The sequence below is a fragment of the Gymnoscopelus microlampas genome, assembly GCF_963454915.1.
Source record: "Gymnoscopelus microlampas genome assembly, chromosome: 8".
NCBI classification, from domain to species: Eukaryota; Metazoa; Chordata; class Actinopteri; order Myctophiformes; family Myctophidae; genus Gymnoscopelus; species Gymnoscopelus microlampas.
The window spans coordinates 24,823,244-24,836,412 of NC_139945.1; the positions used below are offsets into that span (position 1 = coordinate 24,823,244).

General features: G+C 42.0%; 1 protein-coding gene across 7 annotated transcripts in view; it reads right to left on the reverse strand.

The window, feature by feature from the left end:
* The window catches only part of arhgef12a (Rho guanine nucleotide exchange factor (GEF) 12a), a 59,528-nt gene that overhangs the window by 19,714 nt on the left and 26,645 nt on the right, over positions 1-13,169 (reverse strand). For 3 of the 7 annotated variants that reach the window (XM_084065063.1, XM_084065062.1, XM_084065064.1), the window contains 15 exons: positions 12,887-12,985; positions 11,729-11,778; positions 11,145-11,202; positions 10,823-10,995; positions 10,507-10,557; positions 8,830-8,949; positions 7,864-7,971; positions 6,345-6,479; positions 5,602-5,712; positions 4,617-4,727; positions 4,161-4,259; positions 2,960-3,002; positions 2,574-2,679; positions 1,248-1,385; positions 549-581 (listed from right to left, as the gene is read on the reverse strand). In XM_084065063.1, the coding sequence (XP_083921189.1) occupies positions 549-581; positions 1,248-1,385; positions 2,574-2,679; positions 2,960-3,002; positions 4,161-4,259; positions 4,617-4,727; positions 5,602-5,712; positions 6,345-6,479; positions 7,864-7,971; positions 8,830-8,949; positions 10,507-10,557; positions 10,823-10,995; positions 11,145-11,202; positions 11,729-11,778; positions 12,887-12,985 (1,435 nt within the window). Of the gene's footprint in view, positions 1-548; positions 582-1,247; positions 1,386-2,573; positions 2,680-2,959; positions 3,003-4,160; positions 4,260-4,616; positions 4,728-5,601; positions 5,713-6,344; positions 6,480-7,863; positions 7,972-8,829; positions 8,950-9,673; positions 9,975-10,506; positions 10,558-10,822; positions 10,996-11,144; positions 11,203-11,728; positions 11,779-12,886; positions 12,986-13,169 lie in introns of those variants that run through there. The other 4 variants (XM_084065066.1, XM_084065065.1, XM_084065067.1 and 1 more) reach the window with 4 other exon arrangements.

Genomic DNA, 13,169 nt, shown 5'->3' on the forward strand with positions numbered 1-13,169 from the left:
GTGAACATTCTGCAAAAAACAGGTGAACGTTCGGCAAAAATGACAGATATAAAAGCTCAGCTATTTTCGCCATTTGATATACAATGAAGGGGATAGGGTTTAAGTGTTTAAGAGAGTGCCAAAAGCACTTTTGTTTGTGAAGTGATTGTGATGTGGAAAGGGGCTTGGATGACACCAGTGCAAAGTGTGTGTGCTCTTAAGTCGTTAGACCTGTTCAAACTTCAAAAAGGGACCTGGACACTGTAAGCTACAACAAATATACATGTCAAATAAAAAAAAACAAGACCTGCATTGCCCTTTGCAATAATATCAAACGAGAAATAGCTTTTTTAAAGAAATAACTCGACGTGTCGTACAACGACACAGAGCTTCAGCTCCACTTAGTCTGAGAATATTGTGAAGACAGATGACTTCATGTACACAGTGATGACAGATGGTTAGAGAGGCCATGTGACACCATGTGGCCCTGAAGCATTCATGCCATATAGCCCCTGAGCAGTTGTCTTCATCTCAGCCTTCCAAACCCTCCACAGCGGCATTCTGCTTACCATTTCTCTTCCTCTGTGGTCTGAGTTGTCAACCTAGAAACAAGACAAACATGACAATAAGGGGCAGCATTTTTCGATTTCCTTTTCATAGTGTAAGGTTTTGGGAGAGTGTGTGTGTGTGTGTGTGTGTGTGTGTGTGTGTGTGTGTGTGTGTGTGTGTGTGTGTGTGTGTGTGTGTGTATGTGTGTGTGTGTGTGTGTGTGATTTGTGATAGTATAGTAGAATTGGAGATCAGCTATTTTCAGTGTGTGACATCCGCACACAACTAAGTAACTTTAAGCTTTAATGTTACGGTTACAAATAGAAAAAACAATGGTAAATTATTGCATAATAATTGCTGTCCTAATATTTTTACGTCCTCAGAAGTGAAGTAATACAAACGTGTGTGCGCGCGAGCACATATGCACGCACGCACACACGCACGCACACACACGTGCGAGAATGTTGAGCGCACATTTGCGTGCATGCGTGTGAGATTGTGTATGTTGTTTAAAAAGGAAAGTCTGCAGAGAGGTTAAGGTTAATTGTACTTTTTTGCTAGTAAAAATATGTTTTCGGAAAGCAAAGCTGTTGTGCAGACTTTCCTTCTTTTAAACTGTTGTGTATCCTTGTCCTGCACCAGCAACAACTGGATGTGCACAACATTCTCTTGTGAACTAGATTGTGTGTATGTTGCACACGTCACATGCTTCCACTCACAGGACGTCCTCTATCTTGGTGACGATGTTCTCAGCGTAAGAGCGCTCCCTCTCCAGCGTGCCACGGTCTCGGACTCTCTCCTGGTCCAGCCTGGCCAGCTCCACTTCAGCCAGCGTCAGGCCCATACTGCGCTTGTGCCTGCAACAGTGTTAATGTTGACAGCAAATTTTTATTTAGTTTTAGTCAGTGTTTTGAATAAGTACATTTTTTTTGTACTTTTTTTTGTTTTAGTGATATTTTAGTCATCTGAAATGTTTTAGTTTTAGTCGACTAAATATCATACGATTTTAGTCGACTAGATCTACAGTTGATTTTGTCGACAAAAATGTATTTTGGCGGGCCTTGTTGGCGTCGTAATGCCTGATTTTACACTTGGTTAAATGCTGAAAATAGTCGATCTACAACACCCAAGCGCAACCAAACATAAAATGACTTGTCTTAGTTCTACTGGATCTCTTCTCCATTAGTCCCCCCCCTTTGTTGATGAAATTGTCAATATATTTAGTCTCAGTTGTAGTCATCATAGCCTAGTTTTTATGTAGTTGTTTCGTCAGTAAAAAAGGGTAGTCGACAAAAACAAATTTGTCATAGTTTTAGTCTACGAAATTAACACATGCACACAGGCATGTCAGCTCAAAGGAACATTGGAAAACTAATTTGACGACACCTTGGGAAAAACAACCGGCTTAACAGAAGTACGTGCACCAGGTCGCCAAGGTTATTATAGTTTTGAAATTTTCATCGGTTTTCGTTCCAATTTCAAGTTTCAGTTTTAATTAGCGGGTTTGCTATTTTAGTTAAGGTTTTTATTTTGTGAAAAGGCTTAGTTTTAGTTTAGTTTGTATTAGTTTGTGTCACTTTTAGTTTTTTATTGTAATATTGGGTAGTCAGGGGCAAGACTAAAACCCCCAAAAACTAATCCAATATAAAAAAATATTGGATACTGACAAATATTGGATACTGACAAAAACCAAGGACATTTTCTCGATTTTAGTTAGTTTTGTAAACACACTGCAGTTTCAGGTATATATACATTTCTATTTTAGTTAACTAAAATGCAGTTTTGTTTCCTATTCTAGTGTTCATTTCATTAGTTTTAGTTAACTATAATAACTCTGATGCACAGACAAGTCACAGCCCAAATTGACGACACCTTTAAAAAAGACAAGCGGCTAAACAGCAGTGGGTGGACCAGGCCCGGCTGGCTGGCTAGGCGGGCACGCCTGAACACGTCTGTGAGAGTTATGCGTGAGCCCTTGAGAGGAGGCTGCTGCAGATCAGTGAAATGACAAGGATAACTGTCGCAACTCAAATTAAGAAGTTTACCTGAAGTCCTCCAGGTTCTTCTGGATGTCGACGAGGAGAGAGTCCTGCAGTGTCTGAACATGTTGTCTGTTTATTTCCTCTGGGATCAACTCTGTCCGCCGGCGGTCTGTCAATGCACACGCGCACACACACTGTTTCATGATGTCTACAAAATCAGAGCCCGACAGATGCCAGACCTTTCACATATAATGACATGCCCAAATAGGGATGTCAGGTTGAAAGTGGTTAAAGAATTGGGTCACTTTGGTGGCATTTATTTTACTGATACCGATGTTGTCCAAAAGTCTAATAATCACAGCCAACACAATGGCTCAGAGAACAACATTATAGTACTATATATCAAAAACAAAACCAAGAGTGGTGAAAGTGTGACCAAACATACTCACCAAGATCAGCAGAGATGCATTCGGGAACAGCAACTTTTAAATTCTGTACAACAGAAAGAAGATTTAGTTTCAGCAACATATCTCTGCTGTCCGGCAGAAACCACCAAAATTCCAAACTCCAAAATGTTCATTTTTCAGGAAAAAAAAAAAAAAAAAAAAGTGGAGTTAGGAGGTTTTGTTCATCATTGATAAGAACAGCTAAATGGACCTCCAAGCTCTCAATGAGGTTGGAGGTCAAAAGGGGGTGGATCCTGGAGTCAGCAAAAACAGCTAACTCCACCCCCTTTGATGGAGTTAGCTGGTTTAGCAGAAAGTGTGAGGATCCAATGGAGTTAGCTGCTTTTGTCAGTAGTGCTTTTTAATGCTTTTCATTGGTTCAATATATATTTTTTTACCAACACACAGACGTAAAGGGTGTTCAATAGCACTGATTTATGGAAGAAAATGCAAAAGCGTAAAAATGGAGTTAGCTGGTTTCTGCCGGACAGCAACGAATACTCTCAGAAGTGACTGAAGTCATATATAATTGACCATTCGAAGATACAATCCAGAAGATTTTTTTTGTTGTTGAAATAAAGGTAATTGTGACCAATCTGTATGGTAGAGTATATTAATACAATTCAACTACGGTAACTTGCGGTGGTTGTGGTTGATCAACCTGCTCTTCTATTGAGAAATGTATATCCTGTGATCGGGTATGACTACTACTGGTTGACAAGTGGTATTGCATGAAGCTCAAAATGCAATATAACCTCCGCCTAAAACCGTCTTTCAGTATCATCACGCATCGGATCCGGGTTCAGATTCCGGGTAGGACAAGAAAGCTTGCGGTTTTAAAAGTAAAGCGACGCAACACTCTACAGGTCCAGTGAAGAGCTTATTATATCGTCTCTGTCGGGTGGAAACTTCATATGTCCAAAACTGTTACTTTTCAGGATTCAAATAAAAAAATAGCAGATCAAAGGTAGCAGATCCACAAGCTCGAAACGCGGCGCGTAGCGACACGTTTTGAGCTTGTGGATCTGCTACCTTTGATGCTTTTGTGTGACGCTGTAGTATCACCAAGTAGGGCGTTCATTTACGAAAAAACACAAAGAGTCAAAATATGCAGATGAGAGGTTTCTGCCGGACAGCGACGATATGTAACTTCAAATGTTGCAAACAGTGAAAAACACAGATCTGCATAAGGAAGTGTACTCACCGCCCCCCGGTCAATAAAGAAGGTGTGAAGGTCCATGAACACCCGTCTGGTCTCTTTGGAGTTGGTCTGTTTGTACAGGTCAGCGTAGAGGTAGCACAGCTAAGGATGCAAACATTGATCAGAAACATACCAACATTTCGACTTTAAGACTGTATAAGTAATAGGGATGCACCGATGTTTTAAAGTAACAATTTGGAATAAAATAAATCTTCACATTATCATCACATTATCTTTTAAGACACAAGCACAAATTCAATTATGCAGATTTATGAAACAGCTACATTTGATTATGATTCAGTTGACGCTGATTCTGAAACGTCGGCCACTGGCATCGGTGATCTTATTTGCAAATACATCGCTCGATACTCAACACGTGAGTATCGACCATACCGATATTCGGCCAATTAATCGATGCATCCCTAATAACTAATCATGTTAAGAGGACAGTGTTTTTACCAGTGGAGCAGGGTCAAACTGTGTGATAACATGATGCAGGAAAGCCGCCAGGTGTGCAGGACGAGACTTGAGCAGCTCGATGCTTTGGAAACTGCTACACTGGCCGTTTGTCTGCAACACATGGAAAATAAAACCGTTTACAGAACACTCACTTGCTGACCTTTCGGTCAGTCAGCGCACTTTGCCTAAATCTTGTCTGGACCTCGTTCTCAAAGCAGAGAGCGCTAGATAAGAACACTGGACTAGAGTGTCTGCTAAATGCTTAAACTGTAAATTCTAATTGTGTCGAGTAGAATTACTAATTGAACACTTAACCACTTGAGTGTCCCTATTCTGGGGCTGAACGTTCGGGGAAATAGCCGATATACAAGCTCACAACGCATCGTGTGGCGATGTGCTGCGAGGTTGGAGATCGAGCTATTTTCACGGACGATATTTGGTGCAGACCGAAAAAAGGACGAGGCCTGGTATAGATCCCAGGGGGGTTCCGGTCAACGAAGTATGTAGGGTTTACATGACTTTAAGCCATATATAATTTGTCACACGGAAAATAATGAAGAGCTGATCTACAAGCAGATCTACAAGCTCACTCAAATTGTACAATTTTGAAATGTCTATGTCAGTGGTTCTCAAACTTTTTCATGTCAAGGACCCCCAAAATTATATGGATTTGGCCACGGATTTAAAATAATATATATATATATATATATATATATATATATATATATATATATATATATATATAATATATATATTCAAAAATCTTTCCAAAATAGCAGATCTACAAGCTTATGAGGTTGTATATCCGCTATTTTTGAATAGCCAAAGTATAAAATAATGCTTTTTAGCAAAAAATCTAAAATGACATGCTTTCCCGGTCTTATTGGGTTAATGTGGTTAAAGAAATAATTTAAATTTTTTACTGATCTGGTGGCAGCTTTTAAATTATCGTATGAAAGTCATCAATTTCCCTGTGTTAAATTACCTGCTCGTGGTCCGAATCAAAATAATCGTCCTCGGCACCGATGATCTGCGTCTGCGATACGATTCGAGATGAGGACGAGGGGCTGCTGACCGTGGTGGGGGACAGAGAGTCCTGGGGAGAAAACGTGCATGGCTTAAAGCAAAATAAAAGCTCACGACTATAAAGCCCCCCTCACACTAACGCTGTCATGTGTTTCATAAACAAGCAAAATATGTAAAATAATTATAATGTTTTGGTAGCCATTACAGCCAGCCAGTTGAAGAAATTGCCGATTGAGGCGTTTAACCTAGTCCAAAATTATTTTATCAACATTGTTTTCTCACTCAACAGTAAACAAATCAACATACAGCATAAGTGTATACAGGGTATCTGCATCTGCACATTACAATTTAATGACCTTTAAGACCTTTTTAATACCAAGTTGGCCAAATTGTCAAATACTACGTAAGAAAGAGGCAAACATTGTGAAAATAGCTGATCTACAAGCTCAGAACGCCTCGCAGTGCGAGGGGTTGTGAGCTTGTCGTTCGGCTATTTTCACAATGCGTATCTATCTGTGGAACCGAGTCAAACTAAATGTAATGCCTACAATTCCAGGTGCTTGTCAGGGCAGGGCCCCAGTTCAAATGATTAATTTGGGGGGGGGGGGGGGGGGGGTCGCGGCTTGAAAAGACCCTTGTCTTATGACATGCTCGGAACATCAGAACAGGGACGCTATAGGCCGCCATGTGGTTAACGTTTACCAGGTCAGTGGCGTCCTCCGCCTCTGGGGAGTGACAGGAGTTGAAGCTGTCCCTGGGCGTGCTCTTTGGGCTGGGACAGGACGAATCTCTTTGGTAAAGGCCCTCAGGAGACCCCAGGCCAAAACCGCGAGAAAGCTGCAGGGGAGGAGGATTGAAGACAATTTAACGTTTACGCCGGCAGTCAGCAAACTATAAGGAAGGAATGTAATGTGTGGAACGCGGGCATCACAAGGCAACATTCTGGAAGAGAAACATAAGAATGGAGGGACAGTAATGACATCTTTCACTGCAGCGATGGTGTTGTCTGGACCTCTGTCTATATTAAGAGCTATAATGACAGTAGATGTCAGTGATTTCACTATAGTTATTTTAAGTATCGTGTAAATCTAATGATCTCATCTGTTTTTGTTTGCTTGTGTCGTTTTTAGACAGCAAGTGCCGTTCCTTGTATGTGCAAATGTGACTCGGCCAGTATTTTTCATTCTGCTATACAGTCTTCTACCCATCGAATCTGTTTCATTTTACTTCCTGTTTTTTTACCCTGACCGGAGGGGGAGACCAAAAAGGGGAGGGGGGATGGGGGGTTTGTCCGTCGATTATATCATCCGTCAGGTTGAGCTCTGAGCTTAACCTGACGTACGTTCACTGCTTCCCTCTGGAGGATGAATAGCCTCTTGGCCCTAATCACGCATAAGAAACGTGTCATACTATGAATGACGTAAAGAACATACCAGTCCCTCACCCCCGATGTACGTCAATCCCCATCTCCATCTAGTATGTACGCCACTTAGCCAAAAAAAGAATCGCTTCAAAAGGATGTTTCATTTTATTTGTCATAAATACTTCATGGTGACACTGGAATCAATGTATAGCACTACACGTTGATATAGGAAACCATGAAACCACTGAAGGGGCTTTAAGGGTAAACATCAGGGGTCAATTCAGTTGCACTGTTAGGTGGTGAGCAGGGTGTCTGCAGGTATCAGCAAGTTACATTCAGGACTTTAAGACATTTTAATGCCACCTAGAATTACATTTATGACCAAACTTGCTATGAAAACCTGGAAAGGAAAATATGCATAATTTGTGCATACTGTAGCCAAATGTTTGTGAATGTATTTCTTATTCCACTCTCATAAACATTTATAGTCGCATATAAATCTCTTCCTGCATGTTGTCTGTCCCTACTTCCTTATTTACAGAAAAAGGTATTTTGAACCGATAACAGATTGTTTACGTTGCTTCACTGAATCCGACTGAAGCAGAAAGAAACAAGTCATCTCGTCAGTCGTCAGAATCTGACAGTTCTACTGTAGAACCTGGCCTTGTAACGTAGAAACACCTGGGAACTCTTGCCCGGTGCTGAAAATATGTTTTTTATATTGTTTGGTTTTCTTTCTGTGTATCAGTTGGCAAAACTGAGTCACACCGCGTAGTCAAGTATTTTATTTTTTTATAAATATGAATTTAAGACTATTTAACGGACACCCTGGGTGTGATGTTGGTGGTTTTAACGTACAGGAGAACTGCTCCAGGACACGTCTGTGCTGTTGTCCCCTTTAGATGAAGGAGTGTGCTCTGTCTCAAACATGCTACCATCATCTCCATCTCCCACTGGAGCAGCATCCTGGGAAATCATACAGACAACCGCAGAGTTACCACTTGTGAGCAGAAACGTACATCCAGTCAATATTTCAATGCTTTAGCAAAGACTTGAACTGTCAAACTACGCTGGCAAGCCAACGATTCTTCTTCCAACGTGTTGTCGTTTAGCTTTGAATGTAGTCGTCCGCCGTTTCTAAACGTTGGGTCCAGGGACCACCATGGGGTCCAAATGACCCGTAATTTGGTTCCATGTGTATACTGTCAGAGTTAAATTAACACCGAGGATTTATAGCAGAGATTGGGGTCCCAGAGATATAATTTATATATTGTTGCTGTCGGGAATAAACCTATTATCTCCATATTTTTCGTAAATTAACGCCCTACTTAATCATACTACAGCGTCACACAAAAGTATCAAAAGTGGCATACCCACGTTTTTAAAAGTCACAATATTCTCAACTGTCTACAATGACGAATGCAGACAAAAGTCTGACATTAGTCAACGTCAGTTCGAATCCATTTTGTCCCCATGTTTCATAATTTCATCACCCCACAATGCAGGTCCGCTCCAATTTTTGCTCCAATGCGTTTTTGAAGGGCCTCGGGGGGGCGGGTGACCCCCTAATGGTTAGGCTGCTGTGTGTGCGTGCATCTGACGGTTACATGTAATAAATAAATAAATAAACTCGCACACAGACACAAAGGGGAAAGCCTGATGGGATGGGATTAGGATTAGGATTATTTTTTTGTTTGTCTACAGACACATTATCAAGTCCTAGTTAGACTCTTGCAAAGCAAGTGGGGGATAGAATGTGTCATTTTGGAGACAAGATCTTTATGGACATGACACTACAGGGTCAACTGGTCCTTGGGAGTTTACCTGTGCGGTTCCAGTGGCTTTAAAGAGCTGGCCGTGCAGCTGGGGAATGTGTTTCTTAGCTTCCTGGATGTCTTTCAGTAGTTTGGGGGAGGGGTTCCTGCTGTATTCTTCCTTCATGGCCTGCACGTCAAGTGACAGGTTGGAATTGGTGACATGGACAAAGACAATTTGAGAAAAGTTTTAAGTATTTTTCAGCTGTTTAAATGTTTTCCGGTGGTAACCTGTAGTGCTATACATTGATTCCAGAAGCATCATAAGTAATGGCGTTTTTACATTGGATGGTACCGTTGCAACTCCACTCCACTCTACATGCTTTGCTTAGTTTTCCACTGCAGATAGAGGACCCTCTCAACGTAACAACGCTCAAGTTAAAGCTCATGGCGCTCAGTGCCTTATAACCGAACGTACCCTTACACTCAAATAGAGCCCAACCGATATGTCGGTTTGGCCGACATGTCAGCCATTTGACTATTTGTGATGACATTGATATCGGCAATTATGCAGCCGATGTGTACCGACTTTTAACCTTTTCAAAATGTCCTAAAATATTTGATCGGTAATGTTTGTATTTGTAATAGGGCTTAAGTGTTGCATAATTAAAGTTAAATGTTCTTTTCATAGATTCAAGTTTAATATAATTAAAAAACAATATCTAGCAACGTGTGTTTTCTTCCCTTTACATTTGTTTGCTTAGAGGTTAAATGTCCTCAAATATAAACCTCAAATTTAAGTTAACCAAATTGATTTCAAGATTTATCTTTTTATCTTCTTCCGACTCTCCAAAATCGGATCCAAAAATCTGGCAAGTGTCGGGCTTTACTACCAAAGCTAGGAGACTCCTTACCACAAGCCCTCCACACCCTGGTTGGATCCTTGATTCCTGGAACAAACAATGGTCCACTTCAACGTCCATATTAATATATCGACTCTCGCTCAAGCAATCCTCCTGGATGGGACCTACATTACATTACATGCCATACATGCCTGGCTCAACCTCAACGGACTTCGCTCTTAGGTTGCAAAAACCCAACTCTACGTATGACTGGAGTGTCTGCCACTGATCTCTGTGACAGCGGGAAACCACAGACAAGCGTACCGTCGACGAACGTCCGATCTGCAAATCCCCACATGCAGTCAGTCAGCGTCCTTATTGACCTGGATGACGATACCACTTCTTGGCTGACGTCTCAACTGCCTCTGTAGCTCTACACACCAACTAACCAACTTAAGTTCAAACTATGCGCCGTTGCACGACTGTGTCGCTTGCCGAACACAACAGAGTATAAGCTAGACTTTACATCGTCTTTGTTAGTAGACGACCTGGTTGCCATAGCAGTCTGACAAAACCACATCTCTTATGCGGTTTGGTCTTATGAGACATTTGGAGGGGAAGAGGAAGTGAAATTGCCTGGGGAGGCGGGGGTGTTAAGTATAACTAGTATTATGAGTGCCAGTGTGTATTAGACAGAAAAACCCAGCTACAGTCTCTTCAGACCCACAGGAAAGACAGTTGTCTTATCAAATGAGACACATTACTTGGCTCTCTATGTCAAACTGCGGTCTATTTAAAGACGAGACCATTTTCAACACAGATAACAACATTCTCCAACGGAAAACACCGCAAGCATCGTCTCAGGAAAACTACGATAATAAAATATACAATGATTATTTCCTTACCTGCAACTTCAAGATGTCACCTTTCTGGTTGTGGAAACTGCTGAACTCATCCTGTGACAGAAAGAAAGTGGCCACATTAACCCTGGCGTCTGTATTTTGGGCAAATTTAAAAAAAAAATCATGTTTCTATTGAGATGTTTAACAATTCCAAAAATACGGCAATTCGCTGTTATCTGTCGCTATTATTTGTCAAATAACAAAATAGGACTTAAAGCCAATATCACAGGAGACATATGAAATATAAGAATGACACAGCAGATGAAGGGCACACAAAATAATGATACGATATGCTACTATACTAATAAATTGTCAGTACCCAAGGCGACAGCGAGGAGGAGACGCGGTCTAGGGGACTGTAGGGCCGCTCTGCTGCTGGCGAGCCGGGGGAGGAGATGCTGACTCCCAGCATCTCAGACTCTGCCTCTGACAGAGGGATCTGGGCCAGCCCGGGAGGCCGCCCCAACACTGTGAGGGCCACATAAGAGCCCGCTGTAGGAACCATAAAGAGACAGCAAGGGGCCTTAGTGCACGCCAAGAGGCAAACGTATATTTCTCAAGCTTTTCTTAACGGCATGCATATTTACGATTACGAATTATTTCTTCAGTCAAAACACTCAGCAGCACAGAGTCAGCCTTACATTTGATGAGCTTCACCACTTCAACATGGTTAGAATGTGTTACTAGGGTCCCGTTAACCTGGAAGAAGACAATAGGCCATTTATGAGAAAAAAATGTGATTAAAATATCCCCAGTGCAGTTATATTCAAATACCATTTACATATTATGCACACACACATTTGTATTTATATCCCTGTGGTGACCCCTCTGAAGCAAATTTTCATTCAAAACCCTATCCCCCTAAACGTATAATCCTAACCCCAACCTGAATCTTGAACTAATTGTAACCATACCTCTAAAAAATAAATAATTCTTAGCCATGGAAGGTTAGCGTGGTAACCCAGTGGACCAGAAAATGTCCCCACAAGGTCAATTTTAGTAGGTCTTACCATCCTTGTGGGGATTTTTGGATCCCCACGTACAAGTAATACAAACATGCGCGCACACGCACACACACACACACACACACACACAGTGTCTAGAGCTGTCTATAGTGTTCTATTGTTTACCAGAAGGTGGCAGCATAGAGGCTAGCTGTCAGCCTTTGGACTAAAAAGCTGTGACGTTTGCACTTTTAGAATATGGAGGCAGATGAACACAGTACCTTGATAATCCTGTCGCCTGTCTGAACTCCTGCCCGCATTGCAGCCCCATCTGGCAAACACACAGAGGACAACATGATCCAAAACCGAACAGGGAGGTGAAAAGGAGAGACTTAAGAAAAAAAGTGGATTGGAGGGGAAAAGGCAGGCTAATGTGGTTCATATTATGCCACACTATATAGTCTGACCACATATAGTATGAAGACGCTGCCAAGCAACCGTTTGACTACCATTTATGATAGACCATAACAGTGGTTATATTACGAGAAGGACCCATTTCCCAGCTCCACCCCAAACAAAGGGATTTAGGACTGAGACGGGTTATTATGAGATCTAAGACTGTGGAGGAACCCTAGCGTCAGCACACCTGCACCTGAACACATGAGGTGTAACCTGACAGAGCCGTCACGCAATGTCCTACCTGCCGTCCATACGTTGTCATTTAGGTTTTGGTTCATCATATGGAGGCAAAGTGTGACCATTTGTTGTACGACCAAAGTATATAGAGCTTAACCACTTAAACCCTATATACTTTCGTTGACCGGGGTCCCCCAGGGGTCTATACTTGGTTCCCCTCCTTTTTTTCAATCCCTTGGCCGGAAATAGCCAATCTACAAGTTAGTAGATCGGCTATTTTCGCCGAATTATGACATGCCCGCCCAGAATAGGCATGCTGGGGTTCATGTGGTTAAGTTGTTAAAAGGCAAAATGACAAGGCAAAAGCTAAAAGAACAACTCCAACTGCTGAAGATGAAAAATGTAGTCGAGTCAAAGGCTTCAGTGTTGAATCCTCTAAATAAGTGCCACAAACGCCTGACACGTGTGGTTTTCCTTCCCCCAACATGCACTGCAGCACTCCAGAGTCCCAATTACTGTTACATGTGTGTGTGAATTCAGAGTCCCCATATGTGGTGACAGTTAGATATCAGTGTCCGCTGCAAGGACACTACATCTCTATTATTACGACTTCTCAGGCCAGAAGCAGTGATAATGATCCCCCTGTGTGACACTACTGTCCAGCTAGCAGCCAGACATGCTCTGGATACAACCATCTGGTGATATTTGGAAGAGCAGGCATGGGGTTTAACTACATCATCTCCTCCTCATCATCATCATCATCCTCCTCCTCCTCTCTGGGACAGGATGTGGCTCCAGCTTACCTTCTTTGACGAGCTGCACAAACACTGGGTTGTCACCGCTGACAGTGAGCCCAAAGCCATTTACATCTTTCTGGATGATAACACATCGCTGGACCAGACCTGAGAGAGAGACAGAGACAGTCAGAGGGGTGAGGGGGATTTGGGGGCAAGGAGAGAGAGAGACATGACAACATCTTTAATGAGACCAAGATGCAACTTTTACAAAAGTGTACTTAAAACCCACTGAAGCCGTTTCACCGACTTATAACCTCTTGGAACAATAAACAATGTCTTACTATTCTAA